The sequence below is a fragment of the Styela clava genome, chromosome 7 (genome assembly GCF_964204865.1).
Source record: "Styela clava chromosome 7, kaStyClav1.hap1.2, whole genome shotgun sequence".
Classification (NCBI taxonomy): Eukaryota; Metazoa; Chordata; class Ascidiacea; order Stolidobranchia; family Styelidae; genus Styela; species Styela clava.
The window spans coordinates 506,746-526,075 of NC_135256.1; the positions used below are offsets into that span (position 1 = coordinate 506,746).

The 19,330-nt window shown below is 38.7% G+C and overlaps 1 protein-coding gene across 2 annotated transcripts in view; it reads left to right on the top strand.

The window, feature by feature from the left end:
• Positions 1-5,157: 5,157 nt before the first annotated feature.
• LOC120328226 (tubulin tyrosine ligase 3-like) overlaps positions 5,158-19,330 on the top strand; it is a 30,990-nt gene continuing 16,817 nt past the window's right edge. For both annotated transcript variants that reach the window (XM_039394658.2, XM_078114392.1), the window contains exons 1-8: positions 5,158-5,298; positions 8,971-9,163; positions 10,928-11,065; positions 12,038-12,094; positions 12,565-12,619; positions 13,285-13,356; positions 15,020-15,210; positions 18,948-19,113. In XM_039394658.2, coding sequence (XP_039250592.2) covers positions 9,035-9,163; positions 10,928-11,065; positions 12,038-12,094; positions 12,565-12,619; positions 13,285-13,356; positions 15,020-15,210; positions 18,948-19,113 — 808 coding nt within the window. In that variant the 5' untranslated portion in view covers positions 5,158-5,298; positions 8,971-9,034. The remainder of the gene's footprint in view (positions 5,299-8,970; positions 9,164-10,927; positions 11,066-12,037; positions 12,095-12,564; positions 12,620-13,284; positions 13,357-15,019; positions 15,211-18,947; positions 19,114-19,330) is intronic.

Genomic DNA, 19,330 nt, shown 5'->3' on the forward strand with positions numbered 1-19,330 from the left:
TTGAAAATGGTTATTTCGTATTGTTCCGTGGGCTGTACGTATAGTACAAGTACGAAATGGATCTTCAGTTATAGTCCACTGTTTTCAAAAGATCTGGAACGTCGCGCAATGTGAATATCATCTATCGGCAGGACTGCTTGGTGTCAAGTCCAGAAGTCATCTCGCTTGTGTTTCACTGTTTGCGGACAGCACTTCGTTGATGGTGAATGAGAATGTGCCGTTATCGATTTCTTTAAATATTCATAAGCTCCCTCATTTCAATGGAAAGCAGATGACAAACTACTTTTATTGGTAGGCCTAGGCGTAGGACTACTTGCAGACTTGACTGTAAGGAATTAATCATCAATTGCCATAAGGTATTGTTTCCCAAGTTAGAGTGTAATCTATTAGTAAGTGTGAAAAGTTGAATAGATAACTAAAGTTTAACGCCAGTGCTCATGCGAAAAATAACCAGAATTCAATTGAATTCGACATCTAGGAATACCCTCGCCACCGCATCTCTGATTTCCCTGGTAGTTTCACAGGTTCCAATCCCATGCGGGGATAGTTATGTGCGGGAGGATTGCAGCTCTCCTCCCACTGAGGGTGGTTTGCACGACCGCCGGCGACGTTCCGGATCTTTTGAAAACAGTGGAATATTACTGAAAATCCATTTCGTTGTCTATACTATACGTACAGCCAACGGAACAATACGAAATAACCATTTTCAACAGCCAAACAAAACGGAAACGTATAATCCGACTTGCAACTGACAGGAGCCAAATGGACGTTTTTGTTTTTTGCGGTCCAGTAAACAAAGTCACGTGACCAGTGGAAGTCCTCTATAGTCTATACTGACAGTCAGAAATTTGGTTTGCGGATCCACTCCTTAAAAATATCTTGCGCGTCTTATCACCGATTGCATAGTTATCGCCGACATTCGCACAAATATCCACACATTCAACAGTTGATGCAGCGCACACGATAGTCCCAGATATATGACTTCGATGTAGGCATGAATACACCTGCGGCAGGTAAGCAAATGTTTCGTGACCCCTCGAATTCCGGTTCTCCTGAAGTATGCGTACCAAGATGTCGGAGACCCGAACGTAGTATCACTAGTATGTGTAGTTTGTGTACCAGGTTAGGGCTAGGCCAGTTATGTACAAATACTACGGAAGTCACTTGGCTAGTCCACGAACTCGTAATAGAACTCAAATAAGGGAGATTTGGACAAAATTATGTCCTAACCCTAACTTGGTACACAAACTACGTTCCGGTGTCCGCCATCTTGGTACGCATTCTTCAGGACACCCGAATTCCAATGCATGAAACAAAATGTTTATCTGTACAATGATTTGTGTGTAACAACGGAGTTTGTTTTGTGGTAAAGTATTACAAAAGAAATCAAGATCGCTTAATCGTATGGTATACCACGGCAACTCGCCCAGTTGCCAGTTCATGTCGGGTATGGGATTAGTTTTATTTCTGATGTTTAGCGCGATGCGTCAACCCTGAAGCCCTCTGCTAGTTAATTATTTCCATCTCACGGAACGTAATATTCCCTTCGGTAAGATAATCTGAATTTCAAACATATTCAATTTACATAACTCTCTCGGCATAATGAATCAATAAATAATTTACGTTTTCTTCGCGAAAATGAAAACTAAAGTCAGTGGCGTCTCCAAGTTGGGAAAACAATGGCTCACATTCAGAAGACAGCGCGTGCAGTTTTATTTGTAAAATATTTAATAAAATTCAATAAAATAAATTTTCAGATTGGAAGTAATTGAAACTAGTATTTTTACTTAAATATTAACGTACAAGTAGCTCAATTGAACAACAATCTTTAAATATCTTCAGTCAACCATGGAGAGAGCGCATTTAGGCTATATACTTGCCATGGCCGCAATCGGACATTTAAATCAGTTTCGATACAAATCACTTTACTGGCGTCATGAAGGAGAACTCTAAAAGAACAAAAAGTAAAGTCATAATATGAAAAAGACATCATTATATGAGTACGTCATTATACCCCAATTCACCTTGGACTCTTTTCTGGCCATCGCGATCGCGCTACTTTGTGAGCGGAGACTTGCTTGCTCCTGTTGTTAATATACACGCGTTCTTTATTAGGCGATCTGTATTTTTGTTAATTTACTTACGAAAACATTCGATTCTAGGCTTCTGTTGAAGTAACATGCGCTGTAATCGAGTCAGCAACTCAAGTCAACACTTAATGAAGACTCGAATCCTAATAAAATGACTCGTACTCATCCAATCCCCAGTGAAACTAATTAACGCGACTTATGACTCGAGACTAGCTCGACTCAAGAAATGGATGACTCGCGGCTTAGGGTTGGGTACTTTTACCCAGTGTTGGTCATATCACGGTATCGACTTACATAAAAATACCATTTGTTGAAAATTCTTGAGAACCCGGATGGTGGGGCTATAGAGCAAATTTCAAACTGAAATATTTTCTGTCTATCTAGTTTCTAGTCTATCATAGTAGTTCCCTTTTACTCATTACCTTTTAACCAGATGTAAATCTTGATTGAAATAAAAATTGGCTTAACTTTGTGTGTACAGAATAAACACGCTGATCTTTCATTTCATAATGGTTGAATTTAATAATTTGCCAAGAATTAGAGTGCGGCTAATAGAAGTGGGTGGCCCACGGGTGCCATTACCTAAGGCCCTTGTTGTATTTATCATGTTTTTTCGTTCTACTCAGCGACAAACAGATCAATGCTTTTTTTTAATAGGCGAAGCTTATTCATTGCCGCGTGTTATAATTTACGGACAAAATGAAAAGATTCTGTTGCTTTTAAATACAGCATATCTTTTATTAAATACAGCTTATCATTACATATCAGCTTGTACTGAGCCTTGTTAGGAAAGAGAAAACTGAAGAACAGACTTCATTTTCGCATGTTATCATGTTTCGATTGGCTTCTGTCATAAAAGCGAATTTTTTCCCGATTAGATAATTAGTTAAGAAACAGGGTACTCCCGAAGTATATGAACCAAGATGACGGACACCGGAAAGTAGAACGTGTACCCGGTTAGGGTTAGGTCATAATTTTATTCCATTATACCTTATTTCGGTTATATTACGAGTTCGAGGACTATCCAAATGACTCCTGCACTATTTATACCTGGAATTATGGCCTTACCCTAACCTGGTACACGTACTACGTTCCGGTATCCACCATCTTGGTTCACATACTCCATACCTGAAACAGTACAGACAATTATGGTAACTCCAGTGGGTCCAGCGAATGGTTAAAGCTTTAGACTCAGCAATGTTGGAATCCCAGATCACGCAACTTGGGTTGAAACTCCATGCCCTCACCTCACCAATGGTTTAATAAATTCGGCGGACAACGCCGGAAAAATTCCGTTTTCTATTAGATAGTAGTATCTCTATACATAAACCTATTTATCAGTGACCATATATAAAGGGCCTTCTTAGGAGTAGTATTCGTACACTAAATCTCTATTTTTAGGTCTCTTCAAAAATTGCTAGATATGTAAAGAACAAAGATGTGCGCAGAGAAACAACAGAAAATGATGAAACGCCGGTAATTTTTATCGCGATAAATTGCTTTGTATTAGGAGAATGGCCTCGGTGGCGATTTTTCGATCGGACCGTTCAGAATCTCGAACGAAGCATAGGCGTAGCCCTTTAATGTTTTTTGAAAGTCTATTTCCAGTGATACAAAAACTCGTCCGTATTTTCCGACAATATTTTACTTTATTCGTGAGCGATTTACATTGTCGACTACTTCTTCAAAGCATAACAAATCGACAACCGGATCCGGATAATTCGAAAATGCGACTCCGACCACAATTGTACTCTCATCTTTCAATTTTCGACCAGGAACAAAAATATTTGCTCGGTGAGTTTACACAGCCATCTGAATCAATATTTAGTTTACGGATTTCAATCGGACAGAAGTGCCGTAACCTAGGTTACCGTATAATCGGATTTAAAACGCTTGGCTAGGCATGGCATAAGATGAGTAGCTGGCTTTGAAGACTTATTCGAGCGTGAAACAATAATAAACTTGTTTGTGATGACATAGTCACAGAGAACAGGCGTTTGAGTATTGCGTCGTACGAGCTATTGCTTAGATAATTTGCTGAGAGCAAAATTAGGTGCGCTTACTCAGGTATAATAAACTCATTTCTGAACAAAGTGAGACGCACTCACTCAGAAGTACGGGATACTCATTTCTGAGGTAAATTAGGTGCGCTTACTCAGGTATAAGGAACTCGTCTCTTGAAGTTGGATGATAATTTTGTTAGCGTGTTCCAAAATCTATTTCAGAGCTGGTCCAAACACGGACCCAACTTAAAACTCTACCGCGAATAGTCGAAGGCATTTAAACGCTTGTAAACGTCGTTTGCACAGATACAATTTCTTTTGTTCTCGTGTTTCGAGAACTTAAGAAAGTATTTGAAAAATTTATTTGATTTTGCAAGTGATTCAAACAAGTAGCCGAGTGAAATTTGAAGAGTATTTAATAGTTTCGTTCCAAACAAGGCGCCGGACAAGAGCGCCGTCGAGTCGCCGTCATAGATCTGAGTTACTATTCATCAGGAACTCGAAATCGGAAATTTCTTTTCCACATTCAATTTTCCAATGACCATGCTGACGAAGACGCAGTGGCGTATCTAGGACAGGGTTTCCCAAACTGGGGTACGGTATAGCTACACAGGGCGTCCGCGACGATATGATAAGAGTCTGATCAATATTTAATATTTGATTCCAATTGATTGTTATTTATATGTGACAAAAAAATGTTGCCCACCCTTGACTTTGCTCATAACCTACTTTTTACGCTTGGGATCTTTAGTCGAACGAATTGGACTTGAAAATGTTATTTAATCCGCGTAGCCCTTGAGATCGTTTTAAATCATTCTGGCCGTATTTTTAACAAATTTCTTGACTTCATCTGGAATTGGCTTATGAAATAAAAATGAACTTCATTTCGGCTTCAACAGACGTATTGATCAATTTCGTTATTTTGTATGCGTTCGCGCTAGAAAACACAAAACTATCGAAGACTAAATCTTATTGTTTGAGAACAATGGCAATCCAACGAAGAGAAGAATCTTTATGATATCATAAACAATCGGCGTTTATTGGAATTTTGTTGAACACAGAATAAGATAATTAATATTTTATTATTTTTAAGAAAAATTAACCGTTTTTTTTAAGATTTTAGTAATTTAATTAATGCAGGTATATCCCGGAGGATAAAAAGAATGTCGCCGTATCTCTGATTCTTACGTGACTGGAGTTTCAAGGTAATTTTACAAGTTTTCTTTTTTATACATAAAATTGGCTATAATATAGAGCAGGGCTAGCTACTCAAACTATTTTTACCGAAGATCCGCATACAAAACTTCAAAATTATTTGGGTCCGGTGTTTCCAGAAATTATATTTCGGCATCCTTGAACGCACACTTCCTCGACCGGCTAATGAATATTAGCTAAGCAAGATTGTTTATTACGGTGTTATAGTTCTTTTCATATATATTCAGAACAATAGAAGTCCTTTTATAAAATGAAAGTTTAAAATAAAGAATTCGATGCGGACCGAATCCAATAGTCGAAAGGTCCGGATTCGGACCGTGGCCCACCAGTTGAGTAGCTCTGAATTATAGAGTACAAGTTTTCTTATTTTGAATTTTTTTCACTCCGAACAAGACTATGGACAAGCAGCCAATAATACGGATTTTCCAACGGAATCATTCGATTTGACACTGCCAACTCAACATTGGACGAGGAATAGGTATTACTGGCATTCGTATTAAATTGGGTCTAGTCGCGGGGGAGATTGGGAAGGAAAAATTCAAATTGACAGAAAAATTCGATTCGTTCACAATCGCTGCTTTATTATAACATGATTGACAGTATAATTAAGAAACAATTAGATTCGGCAAAAGGATTCGATTTAGTTTGTTTTCCAATATTCAGCAAAATAGGATAGAAAACGTTTTTGTCCAGGCCCAGGAAAGCGAATTCGAATATTCGAAAACATTCAGCACAAGATATCCCATTCGATTTCTAAAATCTGGTTCGAATTTGGATATTCGAATCATTCGACCTGCTAAGCCTAACTTGATTGACAGTTTCGTCGAGGTGTGATCGGGCGTTCGAATATTCGAATAGATTCGGAAAAAATCTTCGGTTTTTTTTACCTGGTTAGTTTCCGAATGATTCGATCAGCCCAAGCCTAACTTGATTGACAGTTTCGTCGAGGTGCGAGCGAGCGTCCTTGGAAACAACAAAGGTTAGAGATAAGAGCTTCATTGTTGTCAAATAAAGTAACGCTTTGTGAACACACAATCACTCCTTTGTGACGTTTAGTATTGGAAGTGGCTTCACCCATGTATGGTCCGATGATAATATCATCGTTTTACGTGCGGCTTATATATGGCTGATGATGCCACAATAAACGAAAGCGATATGTGGGCTAATGTACACAGTTGTATTGGATTTACGAGTCTGACTTTCAGAAAGACGTCTTATGAAGCCGTAGTTTGAGCAATTGACTTAGGGTTGGCGAGTAGTTACAATTCTCTCATCACAAGAATCTAGACAAGCAGTTGCTCTTAATTAGTGAATACTAATTACAAAGCGCTAGAAAAGCGACTATTTTAAAAGCCGCGCGGGAATTTCGACGTTAGATTTTAACCCGTGTTTCGAAAATCTTGGATGCGGGCCCTTGTAGTGTTTGTATATCGTACAGTTAGCACCACGTTTACCAACATTTTTGTCGTCCTTAGGAAGAAATTTTGCTCGGTATTTGCTGTGGCATTACTAATATTATTACTTATCGATCTTTAGATCGGTAAGTATGTTGATAGGTATTCGTTTGTTTGTCTGTTTGTCTGTTAGATGCACGCGATATCTCACGAAGGCGTGGTTGAATCAAATTTTGCATGTGCATTCATCATATCTCGGATCCAGAAGCTTATTGATTTTGGATGAATTATGTCGTATAATTAGCGAATTATTAATTAGTTGGTGATGGGACACGCGGTGTCACTATAGAGTCTTGAATCGAAACCGCAGTTTCGACCGATAAGCCTTCGGTCTCCGACCGATATTCTCGTTTAGTTTCTTATTATTGCTATAATACTTATTTATGCACACATTATAGACTACTTCAACCATACAAAAGCGGGAGAGTAACTTGCGCATAACACTGGATAAGTTAAGGAGTGAACAAATAAAGTAGTTTTAATGCACATGGAGGGAGGAATAAGGATTAAAAAATAGGAGAAGGGATGAATGAATCTAAAAAGGTTGGAGACCACTCGTTCCGTACATTCACTGCGCGAGTTCGAATAAAAGGAATCATGGTTGCCGTTGCAAGTTTTGCAATTTCTAAATTAACCATATTCGAAAAATTCTTGGTTAGATCCGCTGGTAAGTTACAGCCATCTCACTATTAATTCCATACATCTGAAACAAATAACTGGTTAACTAATCCCATACCCGACATGGACTGGTATCGCCGGATGAGAGGGCGTGGTTCTCCATATGAATAAGCTGTCTTATCGACTTTTCTTCCGGAAAAAATGTAAATCCTACCTTAGCCAAACTACAGCCTTCGAAGCGATAAAAATATATGGTTCCAGCTCTAAATGAAATAACTTGAAGTAGATCTGAAGTGGCTTTCGCTGACGCGGTCTGAAGTATTGCGTAGTGGTTTCCTTACACAGAAGTGGAAAGGCCGGTTCAGTAAGCCCATAGGCAATACATTTCATATATGCTCGTTTTTTTATAGGGAGGGAAATTTATGGGTGTTTTATTTTGAGGCGCTTCTATGCTTTCACTCCAGATAAGGCTGCAGACAAGTGGCGACCAATTCGTCGAGAACTATTATTTTCGGAATAGCAGTTTACATGATTAGATCAATATTGAATGAAGGTCCCAAAAGTTATTTAGTAATATATATATATTTATATTTCGTCAAAAATTTTCTCTGCTCTTCGCCATTGAAATAGCAAAACTTCGATTTCAATCTATATCATTATAAAATTAATGGAGGCACAGGAAAGCGTGAAAAGTCGTCCAGGATTATATTTATGAGAAAGAGGGTGGAAAAAAGCTCTGTCAAATGTATACAATTCGGATGAGATTTACTCGGAGAGCGGAGATTTTATTTGTTATTTCTTTAACATATTTTATATTTTCTGTGTTAGGATCATATTATCATTAAACACGGTGAGAAGGTCCGGGACCTCGTTTCGAGTTATAAATATATTTGGAATGAAGTTTAGAAATTTGATGCGATTTCAGTATTCCGGTGTTTCAACTAGATCGAGTGCGCGCAACTTTTAATAGAGGCGGGCCAGATTCAAATAACTGGGTGAAACTGCGGCCGCACCTTTATTTAACATAGGCTTTGTAGTAGTTGCACGCACAACAATTTTGGGTATTGATCTTATGACATGCGTTGATCACTTCTCCGCGGGCCGCATAAATTTCCTTGAGAGGCGCATTTGGCCCGCGGGCCACAGGTTGCACACATTAAACTATTAAAAAATGCGTAAAGCAAGTCGTTTAGTATATATATAGCACATATATGCATTTGTACGAGATTTGTTTTGGCGCAAGCTCATTTATAATTATAGTTATGTTTGGTATGAGATTTAATAGTTCTCATTCGCTTTTAAAGTATCAATACTTCTAGAAAGCCAAGTTTGAGTCGGAGGTGGTTTGACATTTGCTTATAAAAAAAAACATGCATAAGCATGATGCATTACTTGGCTGCTTGTACAGAGCTGGTTCGGAGTGAAATGCAAATAAAACATTCATTGAAAGTATATTCAATAGCAATGATTGACTTGTGTTCTATTCCCAGTTATGTGTTTGGCTTGTAGCCGAACGAGAGAGGTGTTCGACAAATATTAAGCCGTCTTATTCGTTTCTTTCCCCGCATTAAATATGAAAACTTTTTTCAGCGTTCTAAACAGTCTGCTAATACCAGTTATGCCTTGGAAACCTGAAAAAGAGAAATAGCTGAAAATGCCGGATGTAACTGGACTGGAATCGGTGGTAGAAGCAGTGACTGAAGAGGAAGGAAATGAAGGAAATATGGAAAACAGGAAACAGGGAGAGAGGAATGAAGATGGAGATACCGGAATGAAAATTCAGGTAAGATGTTTTAGTAGTTAGAACGTTGCGGTTTGCGTCTTAGAATGCGCTCGAACCCCACGTTTACCGCGGTGTGGTAGAATGAGCATTTCATTCGACCAAAAGATTATCATTTATTCGTCAACACAATTTATACACATCACGAAATATATGGCGGATATCAGAAAATAATCAACTAACTTAATTAATTTTGTGACAGCGGTCGCGACGGACTTCGAACGGCTTTCAAGCAGCGACACCCACAACGCTGATACAGCGTTGAGATTAGATTAATTACCCAATACATTTTGATAAATACGGAGATTTCTGATTAATAATATTACCATGACAACGTACATTACTTTACTACAAGATACTGCTGCGATACGTACAAGTAACTTAAAACGTTGCGTGGTTTTCGACATTTTGGATGGAAAGAAATCCGCAATGAAACATTCCAAGGAGTTCGATGAACCCCTGTGCAATCGCTAAGCTGTCTTTTATTTTCTAGCGATCGGCAATACGGATCTTTGTTCTCGGAGCTTTGGCTCCCGTGAATCAAAGTGGTTACAGCATTTTTTGTCATCTGAAGCAGTTTAATTCTTCTATTTTCATAATAAAATAAACGCACTGAAGGTTTTCCGGGAGTTTTAATAGCCATTGACATTAGAGTCGATGTTGCGGCTCCGAGTGGATTTGAGTTTGACGGAAACGATGCCAAATGGCTCTTTATTTGCTGAAAGTTGCCGACCTGTGGTATAAACAATAAATATATAAAAGCAAATCTAGTACTAGCAAAAAAATGATCTCTAAAGTGTAGCAAGTTTAATTAATAGGTATTTGGTTATATTTAAACAATATATACCCTTGCGCAGTGGCGTAGCAAGACTCTCGTGGGCCCCCCCCCCCGCAAAAATATTTATGGAAATGACCCTAAAAACTCTCAGACATAAGCTAAATCAACGCTTTTTTTATTTCGTCAAAAAGCATAACATGTCGCTATTAAAAGGCAATGGTAACCTAAAATTTGCCGTTTATCTTGGTTACTTTTTTTTTCATACGTGCTTCCTCTTCTGCCCTTTTTCTGCGTTTCTGTGCGCCACTGAGAGGTTTTGCTTTCGACATCATTCTGACAGCCTTCGTAATTTTGCCGGTGCGATCAAACCACAAGACGCCAAAAATCGACGACTCCCTGGCATTGTTACGTAACAAAACGATTTGAGCAGAACTAACATCAACGTAATAAGATGTGCATTACGGCTTTGCGGCTTGAATTTCTAAATTCTAACCGTTTGGGCCCCTTTGCGCTGTGCCCCCCCCCCCCCCGCATTTCTTAATACTATCTACTTGCAGATATTACCTGTCGTTTATTGAATTCTTTGGAAAATAGTATGCTTTCCGATAAATCAACACTCTCCATCAAATGCCGCTGAGGGGATTTTAAAAACATATTTTTTATTTTATCAAGTCGAGTGGTATATTTTAGATGAGGTTTATAGCAATAGCGGATAGGTTTGTGTCGTAATCTGTTTCTATGGTTTCCACTCTAACCAAGGTACTGTACCGGCAACCACTATCTATATGAGCAGCTACTATATTTGGGAAAGACCGTTTAATCAATTTTGATACCCCTGGGTGTGGTGGTGGCATGGGGCTTCACACCCGAGATATTTAGCCTGTAGTTCCAACGTAAACTCAATGTTGCGCAATTTATTTAGAATTTCTGTGACTCGTTCCATTTTTATATTAACCCCTTGGACCCCACTGACTATGAATTTTCTGCAGGTTACAAAGCCAACTTATGATAGTTCTGAATTCACTTTCCATCCACGGGTTAGTTCAGCGAGCTCAAGAATCGTTAGCAACCTTGGAATGGATTTTTATGAAAGACAGCAAAGACATATGGAAAGGCAGAAAAAATTGGTGAATATTTTTTTTAATTTGAGGGAGTGACGTATTGCAAGGGCTACTTTGGGCCTTGACGTCATTATGACGTCACTGAGCGGTCACTCGATCAATGGCCTTTGTAATTACCATTCACATGACTACTTTAATTTAAATCAGGGATGGGCAATTACTTTTCTGGGCGCTCCAGGAGTATATGTACCAATATGAAGGTAACTAATTTTGTTTGCTTATTTTACATCAAGTTGTGTAAAAACTATGGGCAGGAGGTATATTTAATTGGCTAACAAAGATAGTCCCTGAACTCGTAATAGAATAAAAATAAGGATAATCGGACCCTATACTACGGGAGTACCCTTTACTGAGTGGGCCAGTTACATAGACTTGGTTCGGCTCAAAAATCAATATGAAAAACTATGAACAAAAAAACAGCTTCTTTGCAAAAGCTAGCCCAACAGCTAGGCTAACGTTTATATAATAATAAGAAGCACAATGTAATTGGGGTTCATCATGACGTTATTTTCATCGATATTTTCAACGGAAATTTATATCCATGAAAACCATAGTCGTAATTTCAGCAGACTTAAGAGGGCCGGATTCCATTCATGACTCCGAATTGGAAGCAATTTGGACTCAAACTACAGCCTGCTATATTCCATGTTAATAGAATTTCAACTTGGTATATCGACTTCGCCCTCCAATAAATCAAATTTTGATAACTTCTTCATAAGCGTTAGGCTATTAAAAACGATTGGAAAATTAATTCCGGTGTCCGCCATCTTGGTTCACATACTTCGGGATTATCAAATGATTTTTACTTCTTTTATCACTATTGAAAAGTTACCGAAGTCCGAAGTTACATCTCCCAACACCTTGGAATTCAAAATTCCGACTTTGAATCCCAACCCCGGGCGAATTCAACTTGGACGAAAACATTCGGAATCCGATTTCATAGCTCTGTATAAAATCCGTCCATTTCTTTTTCTACAGTACGAACAACAGCAAGCAAGTTCGAACCAAGAGCAGCCGGGAAGTAAAAGAGCGAAGGTAATTTGGCTAGATATGGATATTGTTGGATATATTTATCATATAACTAAGTTCGGGATTTATTTGTCCGGCTAGGGATTTTAATAGAATATTCGTTTATATTGAGATACATGTAAATAAATATAGGTAGATACGAACATATTCAAATAGGTTTATGAATGAATTTTGATGGATATGAATGTATTTAAAATAAATTTAATAGCTTTCCGTATGACATTTTTTTAGTTTTTCTCATTTGACGCTTAATTATGCCTTCCGAATGAAACCTTGTACAAGCATTTTCTGTTCTCTGACGATATGTAAGATTTATTTTTATTTGAAAGAGCCGGTGACGCCGTCCCACACTTTCACAGCTGAAAAAATAATTGTAATATACTTAGATAGATGGAAATAAATGGCTTTTTTAGATCATTAGTTGCCACCAACTGAATTTGTTTGTTTATAAGAAACCATTTTAAACGACTTTTCAGTTTGCTGCGATCCAGAAAGAAAACCAAGAAAACATGAAACCGAGGCCGACAACAGGTTTGTAGATTATGGGTTTGATCCGAGCATGACTTTAGTCAAGAATTTTTGTTGCCAGATGATTGAAGGGAATGAGTGTTGGGTACAAGTCATTCGAGTCAATCACGGAGTTTCACTGGCCCTTAGCTTAGCACGAGTCCGAGTCAATACATTTGAGTCACTCTGAGTGTTTGGTAATCGGTGACTCGAGTACATTTCTAGTCAAGTTACTTACGAGTCTTTTCCTCCCCCAATTCCACTTCAGAAGGAAACAAACGCTTTTTGTCCCACTGGGTCTGAATATGGTGCTCAGCTTTTCCCTCATTGGGTTTTGTTAATATCCTTCCCCCAACCTAAATTCTACGAGTTTGTATTTCAAGTTGAATTTGTTCCAACAGGCCTTCTTATCAGTGTTCCTTAACTCATTTTAACAGTGTTCTCTATTCATCTTTAACGAGGTTTCTTGCCTATACAGTATTTAGCAATGTTCCCTACCTAACATATCCAGTGTTCCCTACCTAACATTGCCAGAGTTCCCTATTCATTTAAACAGGGTTCCCTACTCATTACAACGGTGCCCCCTACTCATTCTAACAGTGTTGCTTACTCATTTTTAACAATGTACCTTCTTTATTATTAACAATGTTCCTGACTCTTATTTAACAGTGTTCCTTTCTCACTTTCAGGTGAACCCAGCATTTCTCTTCTAACGAAACGATTGAACAAACGGAAACCGCCCCATCATGTGACTTATATGGGTGAGTGATTTTGTGATTGACATGGAAAATGCAGCCCACGGCAAAACTGTCATTTTTAAACGGCTCTGCAATCCAGAGAGTGTTGTCGACTCAGAACAAACCACTGATTTTTAAGGAACTCATATATATGAAAAAGCCAAATTTTTTTTGTTCTGGTATCTGATCCCATTTATTTCACCTTGGGTGGGGTGAAAGCAGGGGTGGGCCATAAGGACAGTCACCCTGGGTAGCATGTTGTAGGGGTGCGTTTGTTGTTGAGTTTGATGACTTAAATAATAGTACAAATATCTCACTCTTCCTTGACCTTGAATTTATTTATTCTTATGTATAACAACAAATATACCTTGTTTAACCCCCGAATTATTATATTATGAAGTTATATATAAGCGGAATCATTATCAGAAACTCGCCCCGGACAAGCAGAAAAGTTTGACACGCCCCTGGGCGGGAGCAAGAGATTCAAACTCAATATGTTTAATCTGCGATGCCAACCCTGACGCTTTAACCGCTAGGCCGCCAGTGCTCATCAACCGGGTATACTGTATACCCAAGTGTATACCGGACCATAAGTTGGGTATACAACTGATAAAGGGTACACGGAGGGTGTACAGCCTAAGTCAGGGATTCTGAACTCTAATATATTAAATTATAAAATATTTGATTGGTGAAAATAATGCAAACACGGCGCACATGAAATATAGAAGATAATTTACACAAAGAACCGACTTGAGCACATTGTTACATCACAAATTATGTAGATAATACGGTCACGTGTCTGGGATCGTGATTTCGGCTGCCATGCACTTCGTTTGATTTACGTTGAACATTATTCCCATTGACGCTAAGGCCGCAAGACAAATTTATAACTTGCGGACACATGAAATATAGAAGGTCATTTACACAAAGAACCGACTTGAGCACATGGTTACATCACAAATTATATAGATAATGCGGTCACGTGTCTGGGATCGTGATTTCGTCTGCCATGCACTTCGTTTGATTTACGTTGAACGTTATTCCCATTGACGCTAAGGCCGCAAGTCAAATTTATAACGTGCGGACACATGCCTATTAAATTGCATGGTAATATTGCAGTATCATCCGTTTTAGTTTTTCTACAATCTGTGCTTAAAATTTAATGTTTATTTGGGCCCTAAATAAACATTGATTTGTGAGGTATACAAAGTTCTTGAAAATTTGTAAAAGGTCTACCACGGTATAAAAGGTTGAAGAACACTGCACTAGGGTATCATACAAATATGCTTGCTATGGATGTTCGATCGAGCATCGATTTCCTCGTTTATTTCCGTAACAATTACAAATCAGCAATAAGGTAACAATCACGTAACAATTAACATTTATGTCGCCGCTCCGACACTTCTTTCGCTCAGACAGATATTTAAGCATGGTTGTAAAAATTGTCTCGTTTTGGTAGTTTCGCGTGTTATTCGTCAGTTTTTTAGTTGTGTTTCCAAAAAATAGTGTATAAACACCCAAAAACACTGAAAATTAGCGTTGAAAATTTTGCAATGTTGAGGTAAAGGGAGAATCTTTCAGGGGTCAAGGGCCGGGGAAACATCTACTCTGTGGGGGGAGTATATGTTATTTTTTCTTCAGAACTTGGGGGTGTCCAACCTAATCCTATTTTTTCATTTTTTTTCAGAGTCCGACACCCCCCGAACTCCAATGCCTCCTTGCACCTCCCCACCAACTTTACCCCCCAGATCAAAAACTTATTTTGCTATGACGTCATCCATGGGAAAAGGAGGGCAACGTAAACGAGTTATGATCGATCCATACGCAAACGTGGATAGATTACAGAAAGCCAAACTGAAAGCTGAGAAAGCTATAAAGGTACGTTGCAGTTTATCCGGTATTAGTCAGAAATCCGGTCCCAGATTGCCATCTTTCAAGCTCAGGATTTGGTTTTAACTTCAGTCTATTAAAAAATTCAATTCTGCATCCGACTTGGTTCTAAATTTGGTGCTCCCGAAGTTGGTGCACCAAGATGGCGCACAACCTGAACATAGTATGTGTACCAGGTTGGGATCATCAGGTTGTGCGCCATCTTGGTGCACATACTTCTGAAGCACCCTAAATTTGACTCCAACTCAGGTTCATTCAAGCACAGAATTTGACTCCAACCTCGGTTAGGCTATAAATTTGACTCCTACACCGGTTCACTCAAATAACAAATCTCAACCTGAATCCATTTGGACTCCGGCTCCATCTCCGGTCAAATTATAAATCCGAATCGAATTCAGAAACGCAATCCACCTTTGAATGCGGTTGCTACAGTACAAAATTTTAATTTTGCCAGCTCACAGACCAATGGTAGATTCAAAGGGTTTGCACGAAGCCGTTCTTATGGTGTTCAACATTTTTTGCCTGTCAGACTTCCAGCTTGGCCACACAAGCAAGTTAGTTTTTCCATGTACACAATGAATTGAAATTTTCTAACAATAGCCTTATGCTTATGGTAACAATGCTAAAACAGGGGTGTGCAACAGGGGGCCTGCGGGTCACAACCCGGCCCACCAAGCCATTTAGTGTGGCTCTTGTCAACACTCCCCATCTAGCCTAAAATCCTAATCCAGGGGTTTCCAATCCAGGGGTCGCGACCCCAAATTGGGTCGGAGTGGTAAGTAGGTAGGGTCGCAAACAGGTCATGGGGTCGGCGGGGTCGCTGAGGTATGGTAGAGAATGAATGTACAGAACATCTAAGATTTGATAAACTGTGTTAAATTCAGCAGTTTGCACCGTGGCTTACTGTAAAACAGGCCCACATGCATCGTTCTATGCAGTGGCGCAACCAGCGGGGGGGTTACGGGGGTCGTGTCCCCCCCGTTTGAAATTCGTTTTTTTTTTTTTATTATTGTTCTACGTTAAAACAACGTCGTTCTACGGTCATTACAATCCGGTGAAAACTACTTTTTTCCAGTGCTTTATCACGTCGACGTAATTTAACACCGCCCGACTTCAATCATACCTTTTTGCTGATAGTTACGTAATAATCGCTATCCCGCGTATATGTTTGTATTCGAAAATGAGATATGTTATCTCAAAAGTAGAAATCGCGCGCTGTCGATGCGAATTGAAAGCGACAATAGCATAATGCTATCTCTCTCTCTCTTGTGACGAATACTCTCGTGCTTCATCATCTTGACGCAATGTAACGCCGCCCGCCTTCATGTTATAATAATGCAGTAGAAACTCTGAAAATCTGGATACGAAAATTATTTTCGGAAAAATATTGCTTCGATTAACCTAAGATTTTCTACATATGAAAGGCCGAAAACCGAAAACGCCGTAAACATCCTACCGCCCCCGTTCTGATTTAAAAACATTTCACAATTATTTCATTTTTTATCGCAATCGAAAGCAGCCATGTGTGGCACGGCAATAACTAACAGTCGTCGTGAAAGGTTTTCAATAAACTCTGACTTGAAGTGCTTATAAGACGTCGAGGACGTTTTTGGTTGACAATTTTTTACATTTGTTATCGTATATTTCAATTTAGTCAAGATATGTTGTGCGTCTCGGCAATAAACTCAAAAACAAATCCTGTCCTAATTAATTGTTTCATCCCTAGTTTCGATAGTTATCGAACTCAACGGGAAATTTTTTAATTTCTTGCAATCTATAAAAAAAGCTTCTAAATATTATTTGGTTTCTATCGGAGATTTTATCGTTATCCCGAGTCCCGACGTCGTTGATAACAATATCGTTCATTTTAAGTTGGAGGTATTGGTTTATAATCAAAAAATTATAACACATAACATGAAAAATTTAAATCAACGCTGACTCAAAAAGTAAAACACGTTTTTCCATCTTTATTCTCCATTATTGGCGAACGGAAATTTGGGAATCGGGTTTAACTAATTTGATTATGATGACTATGGTAAACAAAAGTACACAAACATACCATACCGTTCTTAGTTTTTAGTCGTTATTTCTCTGTCCTTTCTTCTTTCTATGTGCATATTGAGAACATAAAACGTGTTTTATTATTGAACTCTGCGCTGATTTGAATATTTCATGTAGGCTGTTATGTATTTTTGTTTGTAAATGAATACCGCTAACTTTAACTGAACTGATGTTGTCATCAATGCCGGATGCCGACGAAATCCGCGATAGATATTAAATACTATTTAAGAGCTATTTTATACGCGCTAAATTAGAAGAAATGAAAAAATTTCCTGTTATGTTCGGTCACTATCGAAACTGAGGATGAAAACAACTAATTAAGACACAATTTGCCGAGGACGCCTAAACCATCTCGACTAAGTTAAAATACCCGATAAGAAAATATTTTCAATCAAAAACGTCCTCGAAGTCTTATAAGTTCTTCAAGTCGGCGTTTATCGAAATTCTTTCATGTCAACTGTAATATATTGCCGAACCACACATGGACGACGACGCTAGGATATGTGCGCCATATTCGTGATTATTATAAACACGAAAAAACAGTATTTGAAGTTTGCGATATTTGAATTTAAATTCGATTTGGACATCCCTGCATTAAATTAGTCAGTTTTTAGTTGTGTTTCCAAAAATTAGTTGTAAATCAATTATTTTAATTTTCATTATGTCTTCCGGTGAGCTTCAGTTTAGTTTAGAATTTTTCCGGGGTTAGGGTCGGGAAAAGGTCTTGACGAATTCACGAAGTCTTGACGAATTCACCCAACGAGCAAGGCGCGGCACGAGGGAAACACTGGAATTTATTCAAGCCGTTTTTCACTATCCACGAGGCGCAAAGCGAGGGAAACGTTGAAAATAATTAACAGCTTTTCGTTAGCAATTCGCTGGAATGTAATGAACGGCGTTTTGCTACCCACGAGGTGCAAGACCAAGCGAAGCGCCGTTAATGAACGAGTGCAAGGTAAGCGAAAAGCTGGGATTTAATCGATGGCGTTTCCCTTTTAACCATGAGCAATTTATCGTGGTCAGCGGGGCGACACCTAGTGGCGTTGCGACTTACGTCGTGGTTGCACTGTGTAAATTCCGGTCGGACCCCCCCGTTGAAAACGGCCTGGTTGCGCCACTGGTTCTATGCTTATGCTATAGAAAATGTAGGTGCTTATTGTGACATCATATTTTGGTTTCAGCTTATTTTACTTAATACTGCCACATGACCAAACTCAATAGTCCAGTGAAAGAAGCTCTAAAATTTCATGAAAAATATATATATTGACCTGGGGTCGTATTGGACGCTTGAAAGTAGTCTTTGGGGTCATCCTGAAAAAAAAAGCTTGGGAACCCTTGGGCCCTAATCTGACAGTCTATGTTTAAAAAGGCACTCATGTGGATAAAAATGCATAATGATTTTTACGTTTGTCACTTCTTTAAAAAGTTGTGTGTAAAATATATATTCAGAAAGTGTCATGTTAATGCAGCTCAGGTAATGACGTACGTACATTTTTTGAATTGAGGGAACCTGTTGTTAGTGCCTCGATACGTAGGAGAATCCGTTCTTAAAATATTCATTCAGGCTTGAATTAACATTTTTTCAAACTTTTCTACTTGATGGGGTTCTTGGGGTTCTCCCGTTTTATCCTTATCCTTACCTCAAATTTGATTTTTTTTTTCAGAATAAGAAAATTTTCTCGATTCACGGACCATACCCCCTGATAAGACGGGCACTGAGAGAAAGGGGGTGGGTCGAAAAAGAATTCAAACTTCCTCCCCGTCCCGCAAAATCCAAAGATAAAGGGGATTCATCTGATGCTGATGACATAGATGATGACGATGATGATGGTAAGTGTTGTGATTTGTTACATGACATGTTTACTCAGAACAAGGCTCTGACAAGTTCACTAAATGGCGTGAATACTTCTATTTGGTGTGGCACAACCATTTTTGCATATGTTATTCTTAACCCCCACCTGGCTCTGTCATCTAAAAACGTTACGTCACAACAACGTCACACTCATGTTATAAAGCTTGCCAAGGCATAGCTACAATGATTGCGCGA